General features: G+C 38.7%; 1 protein-coding gene across 1 annotated transcript in view; it reads left to right on the forward strand.

Annotated features, from left to right (window-relative positions):
* Window positions 1-5,524, forward strand: part of CLTRN (collectrin, amino acid transport regulator) — an 18,437-nt gene extending 12,913 nt beyond the window's left edge. The window contains exon 4 of the mRNA XM_046672904.1: window positions 4,694-5,524. Within this exon, the coding sequence (XP_046528860.1) occupies window positions 4,694-4,850 (157 nt within the window). The 3' untranslated portion in view covers window positions 4,851-5,524. The remainder of the gene's footprint in view (window positions 1-4,693) is intronic.
* The last annotated feature ends 16,279 nt before the right edge of the window (window positions 5,525-21,803 follow it).

Genomic DNA, 21,803 nt, shown 5'->3' on the forward strand with positions numbered 1-21,803 from the left:
GGAAGAAGAAGGAAGAGGAAAAAGAAGAAGGAGGAGAAGAAGAAAGATTGGCAACCAATGTCAGCTCAGGTGCCAATCTTAAAAAAAATAACCTTTAATTAAATAAATAGTCTTGAAAATAGAAGTATAAATAAAATCAGAAATGTTAGAGCTAATAATTGTCTTTCTTTGCTCTTCTTAAATGTACATACTCAGTAGGAATAAAATACGTGTTTTGAGTGAAGCTTGGGGAGATTATAGAGTTCTAGGTCCACTCTTTTTACCAATTTTGTTCCATTCTGAAAGACAAGTTGCTGTATATATTTGAGTCTCAGCTCCTTCATTTGAAAAACAATGATAATAATAAAATGTGCATAATATTGCAATGGGAATAGTTGAGATGATGTATGCAAAGCACTTAGTCTGGTTTCTGCCATGTGATAGATACTGATTATTATTATTATTGCTATCACATGACAGATAAAAGGCCACCTGCCTACAGTCACATGATTAGAAAGTAGTAGTACCAGTATTTAAAACCAGGTGGGCTTGATCCCAAATCCCACCAATCAGTGTGCTGCAATGCCCACTGAAATCATTCCAGTAACAGCATCGTTGCTGACATTTTCACCAGGAATCATCCATACTGATTATGAGGACAGTCCTATTTCCCCAATAATTGATTCTGTCCTGCTTTAAAATCATATTTGTCTATCCTTTGTTGTTTTTCTGGCTATTCTTGGACCTTGGCTCTTCTGCCCTATCTTGTTTGAAAGGAGATAGAAATACTCTTTCTGCTTTTAGGTGCAACTACTTTATCTTGAGCAAACCCTGTTCTTCAACACTCCCAGCTCCGAGGGCCACCTGATACTTTTTTTGTCCTTTCTTTTTCCCCTCTTCTCTCTGGATTTATGAGAGATATCCATTCTCAAGGCTCCTAGGAGCTAGTTTCAGGTATTTTAGTCACTTTTTTTTATTGTTTGTTTTATCCTCTTCCTGGACCAGCTGACATTACAGGAACGGCGGAAGTCATTAAAGCTCAATTTTATTTTTCAGGAAAAAGAATTCATGTTTTTAGCGGAACATCAAATCAGAATGATCCAGAAAGATAGTTAAGTTTTATTATTCTTAGTAAGAGCAATGCATGGGCAGTGAATCAGTTTATTACAGTACACACTATGAGATGTGACAAAGTGCTATGTTACTGTTAGATAACCTTTGAGCTGCTTATCATGTCCACCAACCAGCAAGTTACTGACACTGCAGTTTGTGAAGCCCAGCAATGCCATGACTCGGAACAACTGGATCTAAGGTCACAAAAGAACAATATGTACCTAATTTGCCACTGACACAGCTCGCTTTGATAAATTTCCAGAGTGATTTCGCTCAGAATCTTTTTGGTTGAGAAATCCTTCTACTAACGAAGAGAAACTTGTCCTCATCCGTTTGCATCTTCCTTTTTAGTTCTTCCCATTCTTTTGTGACACCTGATAGATTATTTTTCCCTTGTGGTTGGTGGAGGGAGAGGCAAGATTCCTTGCAGTGATCTGCATGTGTCCAGTTCTCGGCAATTTTTCTTCTAACTCCATAAAAACATTTTTTTTTTTAAGATTGGCACCTGAGCTAACAACTGTTGCAATCTTTTTTTTTTTTTTTTCTGCTGTATCTCCCCAAATCCCCCTGGTACATAGTTGTATATCTTAGTTGCAGGTCCACCTAGTTGTGGCATGTCGGACACCGCCTCAACATGGCCTGACGAGTGGTGCCATGTCCATGTCCAGGATCCGAACTGGTGAAACCCTGGGCTGCCGCAGTGGAGCGCACGAACTTAACCACTCGGCCACAGGGCTGGCCCCGAAACATTTTTTAACTGAAGAAACTGTCAAATAAACACTGACAACCATTTTTTCTAACACTATTTTTGCATTGCCACTTACTTCAGAATGCTCCATTCACTAAGATTTTTGTAATATGGGTTTCATACTTACATACACAAATTTCAGGGTAAGATCTGACTGTTTAAAATTTATTGTTATGGAGAATTATTATTCACTCCAAGCCCAATGGGGAGTGATTTGGGGGAAAATTGCACGAGCTAGACATTTTTGATAATTTATAAATGTGTATTTGTTACTAGGGTTTCATCCCTCCTTTTATAATCCATAAAAAATGAGGGGAGGGAGGACCAGGGAAATTCGGAATTTTTTCCTTTTATTGAGTCCTTTCTTTTCACTTTAGAACAAGGACTGTGTCTCTTCCAACACATAGTAGGCACTCAAAATATTGAATGAAAGTTGGATACACTGAATGGAAGTAATGTGATTGATGGTTATAGAATGTCAATTGCTTATGCTTTCTGGAGGACATGGAAAGTTATGATACTCCTGTCCACAGGAGGAGGGACCAAAGTATTCTAGTCCTCTGGTAGGTGAGTTCACCTGCTGGAGGACCTTCTCATCACATGAAACTCGATGCCCACCCCAACCTGCGCCGATCGCTGGTTGCTGATGCTTGGAATGGCCATGGAGTGTCTTCACCCTTGGGATGGAAAAACACAGCAGCCTATCCTTTCCTAGGTCTCTGGGACTATAACTCCTGACTTCCAACCCAGTATTGGGCCTTTAGTGACACACTGTGACATTTGACAGTGGCGTATACAATGGCAAAATACTTTCAAGTGATGACAGTGGAATCTGCAGTATCAGAAGGCTACTTTACCTTTCTTTTTGAAATCTAGCTATTTGAAATTATCTAGCTGTTTGAAACTATCAGCAAAGCCTGGCAAAATCTATACTAACTCCTAATTCCTAAGGTACGAAAATGAATATTTTCCTCCATCCATTTGAAAAAATAACAATATAAGAGATACAAGAAGTATCACATGTATATATTTCCTTCCTTCCCTCCTTCCTTCCTTGGTTGTTTCCTTCCTTCCTTCTTTCTCTTTCTTGCGGTGGATCCCATTCAAGATCTACCTCGGGCTACTGTCTAAGTAACTTTGCCTACAGCATCAGTCTGTTTGTCCATCCGTCCATCCAATTGTTTGTTCAATTACCCAACCACCATCCATCCATCAGTTTATCATCCAACCAGCCAGCCATTGATCTGCATTCATTGATCCATTCATCCATCTGTCTGTCTGTCTAACTAGCTAGCCAGCCACTCATGTATGTGTCCATCCAACTCTAAGCACTGTAGTTGAGTACCTACTCTGTGCTGAGTCCAGATCAGCTGTTTTACAAAATATCTTTAAATCAGCTGTTTTACAAAATATCTTTAAATTTGGATTTGTCTGATTAGTTCCTCCTGAGAGATTCAGGTCAAAAAAATTTGGTAGGGGGCCAGGATAATATATATATATATTATATATATTAAAAATATTTATATATTTTATATATATATAAAATCTTCTCATTGCATCACATCTGGAGACACTTGTCACTTTGTCTCATTGTTGGTGATATTCACCAAATTTCTCCCTTTACAAAATACAAATGTCTCTTTATATTTAGTACATTGCTTGTGGGAGCATGTGACTGTCCTGTTCCCTAACCATCTCTCACTCAATGGTTTAGTATCCATTGATGAGCCTCAACATAATCAATTATTATTGTAGTGATGATTTTCTATTTCTGTTACTCCTTCTATATTAGTTGTCATTCTTTTGTAAACAAGAGCTCTCTCTTTTTCTCTCCCTTCCTCCACCATATTCTTTAAAGCATGTTAAAGTGGACTTTTACGTAGGACTAATAGGAAACTCTGTCTCAGTCATCATTGGGGCATCATCATGCACCACTCTTTTTTTCTCCCCCTCCCTCCATGATATCAAGCATAATTGGCTCAGTGGCTTGGTCTTTCACAAAAGACAAGAAGAACCTTTGAATTCAAGGCTACAGCTTTCCACACTCTAAGGAAATACTAAGGGTCTGGTTACCACTTGGGTTGGGGTAGAAGGGTCTACTAAGGATCTGAGAAAGAGAAACTCAAAAATTTACCCCGTCTTATAGAGTTTTCTGGAATGACCTGGAATTATAGCTATGAGTTGTTAATTAGTAAAATGTTTTCTGAGTTACAAAAACCTGACTTACAAATGAATGCAACTATTTTGTAATAAGTAGAGCCAAGCAGTGATATCTGCAATTTATAATGGTTACTTCCTTTCTGCAAAGTAATGAAAGTTTGCTTCTTGATATTTCATTTCAATTTGATTTTCACTCAACATTTTCAGGCCATTAATTTGTCAAATCCTGTGAGAGGAATTTATTGCTTTTTTAAATCCAATTTTTATCAAGTTGTTCTCCTAGAGTTAAATTTTTAACTTGCCATTTACCATATATTTCCTCACATTCCTTCATGCAATTTGTGTCTGTAAATGTATAGGTGTATATGTGGGTGTATACAAACATATTCGTTCATATAAACATACATATGTACGCATTCATGTACATATTCATATATGTTTATTTTAGTATTCCAAATAAGACCCACTTGTTCTGATCAATATGTATATATCATCCAGGCAGACTGCTTATCTTGAGAGCATCTTTTCAGCTTATCAGCTCTTTATGATCTTTGAAATTTATTTGAAAATACACGATGTCATCAATTATTTCATCATTCTAAGGTTCCCCTTCCCTTTCCTGCTCTCCATGTTTGTACAGAAGACCATGCTTTCTCCTCCTAGATACCAATCATTCTTTTTGTGTTCATTTAGGAAGGACAAAGGGCCATCTGAAGTGGATGACACTGAAGATAAGTGTGAAAACACAATCACAATTGAAAATGGCATCCCATGCGATCCCCTAGACACAAAGGGAGGGCACGTTAATGATGCCTTCATGACAGAAGATGAGCGACTCACCCCTCTCTGAAGGGCTGCTGTTCTGCTTCTCTAAGAAACTCAATACTGGCTTCTCTGCAACTGCCGAGTGTCACAAATTATCAAGGGCAGATTATGTATTTTGTTTCACCATTCTTCTTTTGTAAGAAATTTTGAATGTGCATGAAAGTGAAAAGCAATCAGTTATTCCCCTGAAGACCACTGGAATCATAAACTGTTGAGTACTCAAAATATTCTAAAATATTTCTCTGATGACACAGTGCGTAAGTGTAGTCATGTGGCGTTTGTAGTTACTGATTTAAAAATGCTTTAGTATTTAAGCATTTCCAGAAATCAGGTCAGGCCACTATATATATGTATTTCTCATTTTGAAGACCTAAGAAAAATATTTTTCCAGTGGAGAATACCTATAATGTGGTGAAGAAATCATTGAAAATGGATCCTTTTTGAATATCACTTATATCATGCTGTATATGACTAGGTAAACAAGAATAAAAAGTAATGGAATGTAAATGGAATGAGTAGAAATGGCAGTGTGGATACACAAGGTGGAATTTGATCCTGTTATCATACCAACAGTTGCTTGTATATTTTCTGACTATCAATCTCTAATAAGGCAGCTCTATTTGTTGACTATTTCTGCAATTTGTAAAAGTACAATCTATGCTAATTTAATAAAGTGCTAATCATCTCTTTTTGATTATATGACTAATTGTGTTCTGAGATTTATTTTCACACGGTGGAACATAGTAACCCTAATTCTCGTTAGTTATGTTTAATATGCTCTACAGCCCTAGAAATGCATTATTTTTGTTGCGTGTATCCCTGTTTGAAGACATCTTGTAGTTTTTAGACTTGATTTTACTTCCAGATAGGCCATGCATCATTCTAAATTCTGATAATAATTATTATACATTTATTAATAGAAAGAAAATTTGATGCTCAACCTCTCACTGCTATCACCCATAATTGGTGTTACAGCAAGTCTCTAACTCACTTCATCTCTGCCTGCAGTGTTGCTCCCTGGATACAGACTCTAAGGTGGGTAGTTGCATGCAGAAGGTTTATTGGGGACTGCTCTCAGGAGTTATACCTGTGCGAAGTGAGGAAGGCAAGTGTGGCAGACAGATTCTAAGGTGTCTGCCATCTCCTGATGTTTATGCTTTCATGTAATCCCCTCTCCTTGAGTGAGGATGGGACTTGTGACTTGGTTCTTATTGAATAGAATACAGCAAAGGTGATGAGATGTCACTCCTGCAATTACTTTCTATTATGTCTGAGTCTGTCTTGCTAGCAGGCAAGTCTAGAGACTCTCCTTGCTGGCTTGATTATGTAAATGGCCATGTTGGGAAAGCCCACATGAAAGAAACTGTGAGCAGCCTCTAGGAATTGCTGCTGGCCACTCAGTACTGAAGATAGCTTCCAACCGACAGCCAGCTAGAAGCTGGAGTCCTCAGTCCTAAAACCACAAGGAAATGAATTCTTTCAACAACTGGAGTGAGCTTTGAAGCAGATTTTTCCCCAGTCAAGTCTCCAGATGAGAATGCAGTCTGGCCAACACTTTGATTGCACCCTGAGCGGAGGACCCAGTTAAGCTGTGCCCAGACTCCTGACCCATGGACATTGCAAGATGATAAATGTGTATTTTTTCAAGCCACCAAGTTTGTGGTAATGTATTATGCAGCAATAGGAAACTAATAGATTAGGATTAGGCAGAGGGCAAAGTGACTAGCAACATGGTTACAACAGAGACCTCTGCCAATCCTTCAGGGAGCTTAGGAGCTGAGACTGTTCCTGATTGAGATAAGGTGGCTGGACCTTGGTATCTCGTGACCATGGGTGCTCTCTAGGAGAGTATCTGCCCTTGGGAAAGGCAGTTCACTGTGGCTGAGAGCAATTCCCATTGAAGAACTCAGCTGTGGGCCTTCAAAAGTCACTATTTCCAGAAGCTGGGGATGGGTACATGGGCCCTGAAGAGGGGGCCTGGTGGACCCCCAGAATATCCACCACACCTTCTCCAGTCCATTGGCTGCAATGTAGCTTTAATTAATATTCAAAATGCAAAACTGATCCTGTTGATTCCTAACATAGAAGCCTTTAAATGGCTTCTTATTATCTTTAGGACAAAGTCAGACTCTTTAATACAGGGCCTCCTGTGGTTTGACCCCCACCTTCCCCTCTAACTTCATCTCCCACCCCTCCTCCCCTTTTGTCCTCTGTCTCTCTCTCTCTTTCGTCCAATCATAATAGATCTCTCACAGGCCTTTAAACAAGCTGTTCTGTTTACCTGTGTGGAGGCCTGGATTTGGCCACCCCAAGATATGTCTCTTTGGCATGATGATTATTTCAGGCTAGTTACTTTGCAGACAGGAAAGCAACTGAAAAGTAGAATTTACTTACCCTTTGTAAGAGACATTTACATTGTAAAGGAACTCTCCGTCTGTAAAGATATTGCCCTCTGTACCAGGAAGAAGGGGGGATGACCTTCTCTCTAGAAACTCTTAATCAATGGGGAAGGCAAGGACTTAAATCTGCATTTGTTTATTGTGCTAGTCTGGTAACCTCCTGTAACTGACTTCCCTCCCCCTCCCAACATTGGCATTTCTTTAAGGATTAAGCATCTTTCCTTAGTCTAGGAACTGATTGCTGCGCTCACCTGTGACCACCCAGCTCAAGACAATAGACTTGCCTCCTGCTACACCCTCCGAGATAGCAGACCACTACCTGCTGTTTCCATCAAGCGCTGTGCCGACAGGGCAATCTTGTGACTATTGTGGGAGGGACATTTCAATCATATGTGAAATATCCTGTTTGGGGGTATATAACCACTCTGTGCACCTCACTTCTTCAGTGCCCCTTCTTCTTTCAGGAAGAAAGGCCCCGGGCCATGGTCCTCATAAAGCTTTGTTTAATTTTCTCTTGCTATTCTGTCTCATGTGAATTTAATTCGTTCTCCGGCCAGACGAACCCACATTAGGTAGAGAAAAAGTCTTCCTCCCCTCACCTGGAACACTCTTCCCTCTCTCTCAGCCACTCTTACAGCTTGTCCTTAGGGTTTCTCTCACTTAAACATCTTGTCCTCCTGGAGGTCTTTGCTGGACCTCCCGGCTATGTGCTCCTAGAATGCCCAGATAATTATACTCATCCTGTTACACTATAATTATATCATATTTAAATGTGTTTTTCTAGAGGAAAGAGACCGCAAAGGCAGGAGTTGCCCTAGCGCCCACAGAAGTCCTAATAAAGCCTTGTCTCCATAAACATTTTCATAACCCATTGCACTTTGCTCCCACCTCCAACCAGATAGAATTAGCCATGACTTTGGAACCTCACCATATCTATACATATTTTTAATTATAATGATTATAATATTTCACTTTGTTTACGTATCTGTAACTTCACACTAAATATAATATTCTTAGAGTGTTCAAGTTACTTAGCATAGTGCCTTGTCTTCTTTCCTTCCCTTCCTTTCTCCCTTTACAGTGGTGAGCAAAATTGAACACAATCCCTGCCCTCATGGTGCTGAAAGTCTGCATAGTCAGAGCTCAGTAAATGTGTGCTAATAAACAAGCAAATGAGATAGTAGCTGTCACAAACTCATAGTCTTATCCCCTCTGAGAGTGAAGCATGCCCCTCTCTCTGTACATGGAAGAGTTTGAATCTGTGGGTGCAAGATTTTTGACTTGGACACCATTTTGGCTTGGGAAACATATATTCTTTAATGTTATTAGAGCTTTCTTATTTTTAGGGGAGGAATGAGATTTGACCTCTTGGTTGGCAATATATGATTCACTCAAGAACCATTTTCTATCTTACATCCTCTTGAATTGTACACTCCAGAGTAGGATAACTTTGCATATAAGGTTGATGAAACATATGAATTCAATCAGTGTGCACTAGCAAGCATAATTCAAGACATGCATTCTCAAGAGGATGGAAATTGTTCTTGGTGGAGAGAAAAAAGTTTAGATATTATAGTAATTTATAGTCCTCCAAAGGACCACAGTACATAAACAGATAAAAAAATATATCTATGGTATTAAAATTTCATGGGTGAGCTGTTAGGAAAAGATCTCTAAAAAGTCTCAATAATGTGGGGAAAAATGGTTGAGAAACACTGATCCAAGATAGGATTCTTATTTTGAAGGCAGCGGATAAACCAGTTTCATCACTAGATCATTTTCTTCACTGTCTGTTTATTCTGATGCCAAAGGGATTTATTCCACTTGCAAAGGTCTGCTCCACTAAATATCCTTGTTGGGGAAGTTTTCTATGCGAGCAGAGATGTGCTGTAAACCTGACAGTCAATATAACAGCAAAATGGAGCTTATGTCTCCTGCCTACTGCCTTTGACAAACACTCCAGGTAATTAGAGAGCAGTCAATCATCAACCACTCCTTTCATTTTTAATTTAATGATCCTCTAATGTGCCACAAGGGAACACATTACCAGGTGATATGTACTGGAAATAAAATGTTGTAAAGCAGGTGGAAATACAGCTGTTATTCCAGTATCCACTTCCTTAGCAAAAACTACGATGAAACTGGAAAGACAGAAGCATCTGAAAACCAAGTCACTACAGAAAAAATTAGCTGGGATGGTGGTATCTGGACTTGTTTCACAGAAGAAATGCAAATTCAGGTAACTTTTGGTTTTTTGGGTGTAGTTTTATCTTCCATGTTTTCCACAAGACTAACCAATACAAAACATCACTATATAAAATAATGCAGTGAGTTCTTGCATTTAGAAAGATACACGATCAGACTCCGCATACGAATATCACCAAGTGAAATATGCACCTTTTTCATTCCTGGATAAGGAACAAAGAATAGGAGAGAACACAGGTTAAGAACCAGAAAGAGTAAAAAATCCCTCAGAGTCCAAATCCTCCGTCCTCATTTCAAATTCATGGGGCCCCTTAAACAAGATACTTTAGTTCCCATTTTACATCTTGTTTTCTTTCATAAAGAATATCATATGTCTACTTACCTCAATTACATAAGCAAATGCATGGAAGTTTTATTTCCTTCTTTCCTACTATCCTTCCTTTACTCCCTTCTTCTTTCCTTCCTTTCTGCCTCAAGAACTTATTGACTGTACACTCTATGTAAGATATCATGCTGTGTTTAGGTAAACAGAGGAAGAATGTTCTAGAAGGGATCCATTCATTATTTATGACAAGATTAAGTATTACTCAGAATATCATTCTATTTTAGAGAATTTTGGTTTGAATTAATGAATAATTTCTAGTTGTTACTTATTGCTCTTTGTTTTCATGGCATCGTTTGAAAAAGAATTTTATATCAGTATGGGTACAGAATAAGAGCCAATTTATAAAGCACAGCATTAGTCTCCTCTCTATTATAACATAGTAGGGGCAGCAGTAGGGTGCAAATAGTTGATGCAAGTCTCTATGGTGGTACTGGGCAGGAGGGGAGAGTTTTGCCAGTAAAGAAATGACAACTGTGTCCCTAGGTGTAATTTTTCCACAGTTACTCCTTGATGTCGCTTATAGTTTTTGAAAATTAGTGAACACATGTCGATAATATGGGTGTGGGGTGTTGGATGAAGGGAGACATTTAATCAGACCAGGGAGAGTGATCCCAGTTTTTTTTTTAAAGTGTCTGATGTCTTTTGACACAATCTGAAACTAGGTTCCCGGAACAACAAGGCTAGGTCATATCCAACACCATTGGAAAGCGTGGAACAAAAGCTCCTGGGCAAGGCACGGAGCAAAGGTGAGCACTGGCTACCATGGGCAGGCAAGCCTAGAAGGTGCCATTGTCAGGTGCCTTGCTACAGTGAACAAGTGGCCCTTATTTGCAAAATTTAGCAAAAGTTCAATTAAGACTCATGTCTTAATTGCCCCTGGACTCCATTTGTCATCCTAAACCATTAGGTCATAGCCCGTGATGACTAATGAACAATGAAGTATTGTGGCAATATTCAGTTTGTGTCAAGATTGCATTTGAAAACTTATGAGGTTGAACCAGATAAAAATTGCTGCTATGCAATCATTTTTTGACCTACAAAAATGGCAATTTCTTACGGTTCAAGCTATTAGTTTGCTAGTCAATTCCTTGGAAATTAGGAAAGATGTTTCCCATATAAATATGTCATACATAGTAAGACAGCCTTCAGGCCAGCTTACAGGAGCATATTAACCCATGATGTTGCTGAAATATTGTACATTTATGATGTAAAATATTAGGAAACAAACTGTTATAATGCCAGCAACTTAATGAAAACTAACAAAGAAGGCAATTTAATAAGAACCAGCTTTGATTGTATTGTCAGTGCTTGAGGAAAAGCAGATTTTAATGGAAGCATAAGAAAGTACATGGAACTAGTAAAAGGAATTTGTAGACACTCTGAAGACATTTAAAGGACATTAATCCTAGCTAACTAAAAATTAAGTCTACAGTATATTCACTGTCTTGGCTTCACCACCATCTACTTACTTCTCAACTCTTTGCATTCTGGTTTCCAATCCCATAACCCTGAGGAAACTGCTCCCTCGAAGGTCACTAGTGAATTTCTGGTTGTCAAGACCACAGCTTCTTTGTCCTCCCCCTCCTGAATCTCTTTGATTCATTTTACAGTATAGGGCACCCTGCCCCCCCTCTTTGATATACTTTCCCTTCTTGACTTTTCTGTGATATGGCCCTATCCATTTACTCCTCCTCTCTGTTTAACCATTCGTAAAGAAACCAGAGACGAAGGTGAAAGAGAAATAAATAAACAGGTGAAAACTGAATTATTTTGTGTAAAATTTAGTTGGGCTCTCAGTAGTGAAAGAAAGAAGAGAATTGCATCTTGTGCATAATGAAGGCAATGGAGAAAATACTTGGGGTTAATGGTTCTCTCTGCTGACCACCACCAAGTTGGTTGCTATCCAGAGAAGCCTTGGCGTAAGACAGAAAAGGTGTGCAAGCAGTCATCGTGTAATAACTGATTAGTTGCTTCACACAGTGGTGGAGAACACCAGGGCTAGAGGAATACGTGTTCACAGTCCCTTATCTGCAACTCTAAATCCAAAATCTCTAAAAACCATTGGTAGCAACACCTGACCTGAACAGATACAATGCTCTTTATGATCTTATTTATCATACTTAATGGTCTTTATTTATTATACTTAATATTATTGAATGCAAAAATATTCAAGTGTTTAGTGATAGAATGCTGCCCCAGATCCCACTGGGGGTAGGTTGATATATGTTGTATACACAGTATTACCCATATTGCCTGAGTTCTAATCCCAACACCACAACTTACTAACTGGGTGGCCCCAGGCGGGCAGGGATTCATAAAAGTGGGGAGACAATCCGGTGAAATAACTTGTCTCCATTTGATGTAGATAGAGTAGTTTTAAGAAGGAACGAATACTTGCCCTATCTGCTCAAAGGGTTATTGTGAGAATAGAATGAAATGAATAACAAAAACCAGTAAAGTTAAGAAAGAAAATGTGCTCTGTGAATGAAATTTTTATTTATTAAAATTGATATTGAAACTACTCAACTTGAGGCTGTAATGAGGAATAGAAGAATTTAAGGGAAATATTTTACTATATGAACAATTCATAACTACAATGGCTGAATCTCAGAAGTAGATAACCTGCCCATTTGGAAAGACACAACCACACATAGATCTGGTGGGGAGACAGTGGGTGGGAATATAGATAGAGTATCTATTTGAATTTTCAACATAAAGAAATTTTTAAAAACCCTAGGACACTCTGCTAGTGTAATTGCAAAGAAAAAACTTCTAAGTACACATTACTTCTAACCTCAACAATACCCTCATCTTCCCCTGGAGGAAACAATCCTATATAATTCCCGAAGAAAGAGACAGAGATAGAGATGGAGAAAGACAGAGACAGAGAGAAACTTGTGGTAACTCAGCTAATTATCCCAGTATTATCTTCAACTCAATTAGGTGATGATGATCATGTTTTTAAGTAATTACTCCTTTTTAAACTCTATCACCAAAGCAGTTGATATTTGTTGAATCAACTGGCCTCCCAACCAATTCAGTTAAAAAATTCTATGTGACTGGACGGACACGCTGTTTTGTTGAATTAACTAATGAATATGGTAGAACTTTGTGCATCCGGTCAAATTCTAACGATGCTTCGACTCTTTTACATTGAAGATTGGTGCCTGTGACTTGTCTGCCAGGTATGTGGGGATGAGTCACTTATTTGTTAATTTCTTGGGACTCTTAAAGGCAAAGACTCAAAGGTTCCTGGGAGGACAGGGCCACAAGCCAGCAGTGGAACAATTCATTCACATGATAAACCTTTTGGCTTTTATTTAGCACAATTCCAGGTAATCTAACATGTTCTTTGAAGAACTAAGGAAAATTTAAACCAATGGACATAAGAACTAAAACCTACTTGCTCAAAAGTGACAGAAGCTTGCCGATGTTAGTATCTTTGCCCTCCTTTCAAGGATGATTGAGGCTCATATTAAATTCCCATCACATATTGCAGTAGTTACTTGCTAGATTATCATTGGTTTAGCTATAAAGGGGGAATACCGAGGTTCATTTTAGTAATACAATAGTTGCAGAAAGCCTCAGGTTACAGTTTCAAATGCAGTGCTTTGACACAGCACATTCCAATAGATCAGCAAATAAAACGCCACTTAGAAAACCTCCCCAGCGATTATGCTGGAGTCCTTTGAGAAGAATTGAGGGTGTTGTGGGGTCTGGAAACCAGTGTACTTAGCAGTTTTTCACAGAGTTTTCTAGTTCTTTTTTTCTTTGTGTCGAGAATCCAAATACATGCCTTACACATCTATGTATTCCCTTTCACCACCTCTCTGCCAGATCTGTTTCTTTCCGGATAGATAGATAGTCTTACTTCTAAGATTCAGTCATTACGGATATGAATATTTGGCCATACAGTAGAATATTTTCCCTAAATAAATCTTTTTTTCATTCCTTTGTGGACTCAAGTTGAATAGTTTCAATATCACTTTTTATAAACAATATGAAAGTTTTATTCACAGGTTCTTTTTTTTTCACTAATTTTTACTTCTTTTCCTTATTTATTTCATTCAATAGCAAGTAGTACTAATCCTACTTAACAAAAGAAAAAATGGAGGCTAAGTGAATTTAAATATTTTACCTGAAATCATACAGCATTTAAAAATGTTCCCACATTATGTAGCGACTGATTCTTTTCGTTTCCATGTTTTGATTATTACTATTCTACTTTTGGCTTATTTCCATTTAAGAAGCACTTTGCTATCGACTCTTCTTCCTGGAATAACTTGAACATGTCATCTATGCCATGCCAGATGTGGACTCATTAGAGGACAAGAACTGGGATTACAGTGTCTGGAACCCCCTAACTCAGTAATGTGCAGAGCGGTTGCTAGGATTATTCTTGGTCCAAACCGACTGCAATGCCATGGGCGGTGGCATAGAGAGAAATAAGCATCTCAAACAGATTGGATATATTTCACAACTGGAAAAATCTTTCAATGAGGAATGTATTTTTGCTTCAGCATTTATATAGCACTGTAGATTATTGTTGGCCATTTCTGTGCTATACTTGATTCAGGTCATTTGCTATTATGCTTTACTTGTGGGTAAGGCAGGGCATGTTTTAGAGGCTATGGTGAAACTGCACCCAGAACTGCAACTTTCCTCATCCTACATCGAGTCAGATTTAAATGAAGGAAGAGCACTCTGACACATCCTGTTAAAACAGAAAGTCAGGCCACAGCATTCCCTTACTCAAATCTCTCTGTGCCTACCCGTCTCTTTCACGGTCGGCCCCAAAGTCTCTAAATGGTGACAAGACCCTACACAATCTGCTTTCTGCCCCTGTAAACACCACACTACTTTTATTATAAAAACTGTCATACATAAATTGGAAGAATAATATAATGAACACCATATATCTACCACCTAGATCTAACCATTCAAAACTGAAATTATAAAGGCCTGGGAGAGATCAGATCCCGAGAGGATTGGAAACAAAAGGAGAGAGGATCCAATGGATCAGGCTGTTAGACATGCAATGGAGGGTGGGCTAGGCTGCCTATTAAACGGAGGTTCTTACATAGGGAGAGGAGTAGGGGTGGACAAGGGACGGGGGAAGAGGCCACAGTTGGGCTGTGGTTGGGGCTCATTCCCTGAGCAGCATTTGGTTTTGTTTATTTGTTTGTTTTCCAGCTGGAGATATAACTGATATATAACATTGCATAAGTTTAAGGTGTATGATGTAATGATTTGGTATATGTATACTTGCAAAATAATTACCACAATAAGGTTACTTAACACATCCATCACCTCATGTGGTTACAATTTTTCTTTTTGTGGTGAGAACTTATAAAATGTACTCTCTTAGCAACTTTCAAATATACGATACAGACTGTTAACTATAGTCACCATACTGTACAGTACATTCCCAGCACTTACAGCACATCTTCTTTATCCATTCATCCGTTGACAGGCACTTAGGTTGTTTCATATCCAGGCTATTGTGAGTAATGCTGCAATGAACACAGAAGTACAGATATCTCTTCAAGATCCTGTTTTCACTTCCTTTGGCTGTTTACCCAGAAGTGGGATTGCTGGATCCTATGGTGGTTTTATTTTTTAATTTTTTGAGAAAATTCCATACTGATTTCCATAGTGGCTGTACCAATTTACATTCCCACCAACAGTGGACAGGGTTCCCTTTTCTCTAGAGCCTTACCAACACTTGTTATCTCTTGTCGTTCTGATCCTAACAGGTGTGAGGTGATATCTCATTGTCATTTTGATTTGCATTTCCCTGATGATTAGTGATGTTGAACATCTTTTCATGTACCAATTGGCCATCTGTATGTCTTCTTTGGAAAAATTTCTTTAAAAAGAGTAGTATTTTGTGTTTCCATTTTCATTTGTTTCAAGATTTTTTTCTTTTTGGTGTGGAAGATTGGCCCTGAGCTAACATCTGTTGCCAATCTTCCTCTTTTTGCTTGAGGAAGATTGTCCCTGAGCTAACATTTGTGCCAATCTCCATCTACTTTGTATATGGGTTGCCGAGATTAATGAGCTTCAGGAGCAGTGTAGGTTCATGCCCAGGATCCGAACCCGTGAACCCCGGGCTGCTGAAGTGGAGCATGTGAACTTAACCACTACACCACCAGGCCAGCCCCACAAGATATTTTTTTATTTCCCTTTGGATTTCTTCTTTGATGTATTGGTTGTTCAGGAGTGTATTGTTTAATTTCCACACATTTGTGAATTTTTCGGCTTTCCTCCTGTTATTGATTTCTAATTTCATACCATTGTGGTTGGAAAAGATCCTTGGTACCATTTCAGTCTTTTAAAATTTGCTAAGGCTTATTTTGTGACCTATCATATGATCTATCCTGGAGAATGTTCTATGTACACTTGAGAAGAATGTGTATTCTGCTTCTGTTGGATGGAATGTTCTGTATATGTCTATTAGGTCTATTTGATCTAAAATATGATTCAAGTCCAACATTTCCTTGTTGATTTTCTGTGTGGATGATCTCTCCATTGTTGAAAGTGAGGTACTGAAGTCCCCTACTGTTATTGTATTGTTTATTTCTCCTTTCAGATCTGTTAGTATCTGCTTAATTATATTTAGGTGCTCCAATGTTGGGTGCATACATATTTACAATTGTCATATCTTCTTAATGAATTGATTACTTTATCATTATATAATGACTTTCTTTGTCTCTTGTTACCATTTTTGGCTTAAAGTCTATTTTGTCTTATATAAGTATAGCTACCTCTGCTCTCTTTTGATTTCCACTTGCACGCAGTATCTTTTTCCATCCCCTCACTTTGAGCCTATGTGTGTCCTTAAAGCTGAAGTGAGTCTCTTGTAGGCAGCATATACTTGGGTCTTGGTTTTCAGCTACACTATGTCTTTTGTTGGAGAATTCAATGTATTTACATTTAGAGTAATTATTGATAGGTAAGACTTACTAATGCCATCTCGTTAATTGTTTTCTGACTGTTTCATAGTTCCCTTGTTCTTTTCTCCCTCTCTTGCTGCCTTCCTTGTGAATTGATGGTTTTCCATAGTAGTAGATTTTCCATAGAGTATTTCCACAGAAAAAGAGAAGACTCTTCTCTTTTTCTGTTGTAAATCTACTGTAGGCTTTTGCTTTGTGGTTACCATGAGGCTTATGTAAAACATCTTATCATTATAACAGTCTATTTTACATAGATAATAATTTAACTTTGACCACATACAAAAACTCTACCCTTTTACTCTTTTTATGTTTTTGATGTCAGAATTTACGTCTTTTTATATTGTGTATCCATTACCAAGTTATTGTAGCTATAGCTGTTTTTTTTATAATGTTGTACTTTACCCTTTATACTAGAGTTAAGAAGTTAACACCCTACCATATTACAGTATTAGAGTGTTCTGAATCTGACTATATACTTACCTTTATCAGTGTGTTAAATATTTTAATGTTACTAATTAGCACTCTTGCATTTCAGCTTGAAGAACTTCTTTCAGCATTTCCTGTAGGGCAGGTCTAGTGGTGATGAACTCCCTCAGCTTTTGTTTGTTAGGGAAAGTCTTTATCTCACCTTCATTTCTGAAGGACAGGTTTGCTGGGTAAAGTATTCTTGGCTGGCAGTATTTTTCTTTCAGCACTTTAAATATATCATCCCATTCTCTCCTGGCTTGCAAGGTTTCTGCTGAAAAATATGCTTATAGCCTTATGGGGGTTCCCTTATATGAGAAAAATTTTTTTCTCCTGCTGTTTTTGAAAGTATCCATGTCTTTGATTTTAGACAGTTTTATTTTAATGTGTCTTGGAGAAGATCATTTTGGATTGAAATTTTGGAGTGACCTTTTAGCTTCATTAATTGGATGTCTAAATCTCTCCCCAGGAGTGGGAAGTTCTCAGTCATTTTTTCTTTAAATAGGCTTTCTATCCCTTTCTCCTTCTCTTCTCTTTCTTGGACACCAGTGATGCGTACATTGTTTCTCTTAGTTGTGTCCCATAAGTCCCATAGGATTTCTTCATTCCTTTTCATTTTTTTCCTTTTTCCCAAAGCAGCATTTGACTGGAGCTCTGGCCATCCATGTCCTCCCCTTCAGTCAAGGCCACTTTCAAACCCTCTTTAGCCTATGAAGCCCTCCAGAGACAAAGATTGTACACAACACTGTTCAGTAGTCTGCGTCACTGTTTACAACTGTCAAGTGATTCTCCCTTAGGACTAAACATTAGCTTTTGCCATGTCCTTTCAGCCCATTTCTTCCTGTTCTTTTCTTGGGAGAGATGGCGCTATCTGGATAATATCTCCTACATATTGACATCAAAAAATTTCAAGGCAGAAGTGTTATATCATTTTCATCTATTTTTAAAAATCATAATTATTTTCTTCTTCAACAGTCTTACTAATTCTTTTGAGCCTTTACCACATCCCATGGAAAGAGGCAGGGGTTGAAATGGAAGCCACACTAACAGGTTAAGCCTCAGTTCTCTTACCGGTTGACATAGAGCTAGTTAATAACCTTGCTGAGCATTTGAAAAGTAACAACTCCAGAAAGGTGGTTATGAACACTCAGCAAGGTGATATACATTGGTGCCCTGAACACAGTAAATACTTTTAGTGTTGGTTCTCCCCACTGTGATGTTCAAGTCAGGGCTAATTATTTGGGCTGGTATTTTATGTTTTATTTTTTCCTGCATTCTTCTACTTGTTATTGAGACCAGTGCATATATACACAAATGCACATCTAAACAAGATCAGATACTTTGTACTCCAATGCCTTGGCAGCTGGGAGTAGGTAATTTACTATTCTGCTTGGCCCTAATTGAGATGTGGAGCAGTGGAATCATGCACACACATTAGTTCTTGAGAGAACTATGTTCATAGCATTATCTAGATCTGGATCCCTTAACCTCAGCACTTGATATATGAGGCCAAATAATTCTCGTTTGTGAGGAGCTGTCCTGTGTGTCGTACAACTTTTAGCAGCATCCCTGACCTCTACCCACTAGATACAGTAGCACCCTCACCCAACTTGTGACAACCAAAAATGTCTCCAGACGTTGCCAATTGTCCCCTTGGGGGAAAAATCACTCTGATTGAGAACTACTGCTCTATATCACTGATATAGATTTGCTTTGAAGAGAAAATTACTGCCATGCCATCTGAGGTTGTCATCTGTGAATCTATGATCTCTAATTACTCTCTATTCCTGAACATTCTCAGCCCACTGAGAAAACCATAGCTTTTTACCAAGAGAGGGTAGATGGTCTTCCCTCAGTGAAAACCATGAAGATAAATGCAGGAAAAGAAGTTCAAGACAAACTATGTTTGTAACTCATGCAAGTTTGATGTCATCCTGGGACCATTTTTTGAGCTGTCCAGCCACACCCTTTATGCTTCTTCATGCCTTGACTATCCCTCTCTTCCATGCCTGCCATAAAAATTCTTTCAAAAAGCCCTTTCTTACCACAAAGAGTCTGGGCTTGAAGGCAGACTGCTGAGGTTCGAATCCCAGATCCATTGTTTTCCAGCTTTGTGATCTTGATTCCATGCCTCGATTTCCTCATCTGGAAAATGAGGATGGTGCTATTGCTTACCTCATAGGGTTGTTGTGAGGATTAAATGAGGGAGCACAAGTAAACCAGTTAAACTCTGCATGGCACATAATAAGCACTCAACAAGGTTTGGGTATTATTATTGTTACTGTTATTAGTAATATTAGTCTCTATGATTCAGAGTCTAATCTCTTTCAGAAAGACTACTTAACTCTTTGAGCCCACTCTAACCTCATATTTCTCTGAAATCATGAAAAGTTTTATAATCTTACAAATCAGTTTATTCACATCATCTTTTATCTGTGTCGTTTGAGTAAATTTTCCCAACAACACAGGATGTATGAGTCAGAGATTGTGTTCTATGTGACTTGCATTCTCTCATTCATCTCATTTATTGGGTAAGTAGCTGTTAACACTGTTGCAGCGGTGGCGGGGCAGGGATCTGTATCCCTGAAAAAATTGGGTAGTGGTTTGGGGAAGTATCTTCCCTCTCCTCTTAGGAATGTCTCCTCCTCTTTCCCGCTCTTATCTGGTTATATCATATATAGTCAGTGGGTAGCGATAGTAGCATGATATTAATACTAAATGGAAACTCCTTCCAGACCAAGGCACAATTCAAGAAGATCTTGGAAGTTCTGTCCTCTGTGTCTGAAATTCATAGGAACCCAAACTCATGGTTGGAATGCTATCTCTACAGAAAATGTAGAAATAGCCCTTTCTACAGCAGATGGAACAAGCACTACCTATATTACCTGTATGAGAGACATTTTCTCCTTCCTCCTTATGGCAGAGCCAATTAGTTGGATGTCTGCCATTCTCCAACGTCAATCAGATTTAAATCTTGATTAGTCTAAGCCAAGGAGCCTAGTCCCCTGGGAAAGCGTCCCTTGTTTTTAAAAAAATTCATTAAAAAAGAGAGAGATTCACAGGAAGAAGCAGTTCTTCTTTTTCTGCATTGTGACTTCTAGATGTGATGCCTGAAATGAATGTAGCCATCTTGTGACCAGAAGGGGAGCTTTAATCATAGCAGAGGTCAATACGCTGAGAGTGACACAGTGGAAAGATGGAAGAAACCTGGGTCTTTGATGATATCATTAAGCCACTAAATTAACCAACGCTGGATTTAATGTATCGTGGTCTTTTTTGTGTGTGAGTTATTATGTTTTCCTTATTGTTTAAGCCAGTTTAGTAAGAGTATCTTCTTACTTGCAGCCCAGAAGCACCCTAACTGAATAGATAATTTGGAAATACCTTGGTGAAATTATTAAGAGAATGTATCAGTTAGCTTTTGCTACATAAAAAGCCACCCCAAAACTCCATGGCTTGAAACAACAGTCATTTATTTAGTTCGGCTTCTATGAGTTGACAATTTTGTCTGGGCTCACCTGAGAAGTTCTGGTCTTAGCTGTTCTCACTCATGCATCAACAGTCAGCCGCCAGGGAGGCTTGGGGCTGGCTGGTCTAGCATGGCCTCAGCCTTGTTGTCTCATCATTGCTCCAGTGGTCTCTCACTCTCCAGGAGTTTGGCTCAGTCTTGTTCACTTGGTAGCTACTCAGGCTTCAGAGAGAGAGAGAGAGAGAGAGACAGAGAGTGAGAGACACAAAGAGAGAGAGAGAGAGCAGGAGGGAGGGAGGGAGGGAGCAAGCATGGACTCTTGAGGCCTAGATTCAGAACTAGCCCACTATCACTTCTGCCACATTCTATTGGCCAAAGCAGATACAAGAAGAGGGGAAATAGACAATATTCTTGATAGAAGAGACTGCAAAGTCACCTTATAAAGGGTATTAATACAAGGTGGAGTGAAGAAGTAGTTCTGCAATGTACTACAGATGTCTTATAGTAAATATTTACAAAGCCCTCTCCCTAATTAGTTGAGCATCATGGTAAATAAATAGGTTAGAATCTAGGCACCTCCACTTGTTAATTAGACTTGGGCTTTTTAGTTAACCTCTTTAAGTCCTTTTTTTTTAAGCTTTTATTTTTTCTTTTTCTCCCCAAAGCCCCCCGGTACACAGTTGTGTATTTTTAGTTGTGGGTCCTCCTAGTTGTGGCATGTGGGATGCTGCCTCAGCCTGGCTTGACGAGTGGTGCTATGTCCGCACCCAGGATTTGAATCAGGGAAACCCTGGGCTGCCGAAGCGGAGCACGTGAACTCAGCCACTCGGCCACGGGGCGGCCCCTGTAACGTTTCATTTATACTCCTATTAAGTGGAAATTATAATAGTTCCTTACTCATAGGGTGACAGGAGGATTCAAGAAGACAATGCTTGCAAAGTGCTTAACACAGTCCCTGGCATATAAATATTAACCATTATTTGTAATTTATAAAGACAGGCCCATACTCTCTAGTTAAAGCCCTAGAATTCTCTCTCTCTCTCTCTTTCTCATTCTCCTCTCTTCTCTTTGTTAAACAAAACTTAAGTAATTTCTTATC

This window comes from Equus quagga, chromosome 10, assembly GCF_021613505.1.
Source record: "Equus quagga isolate Etosha38 chromosome 10, UCLA_HA_Equagga_1.0, whole genome shotgun sequence".
Lineage (NCBI taxonomy): Eukaryota > Metazoa > Chordata > Mammalia > Perissodactyla > Equidae > Equus > Equus quagga.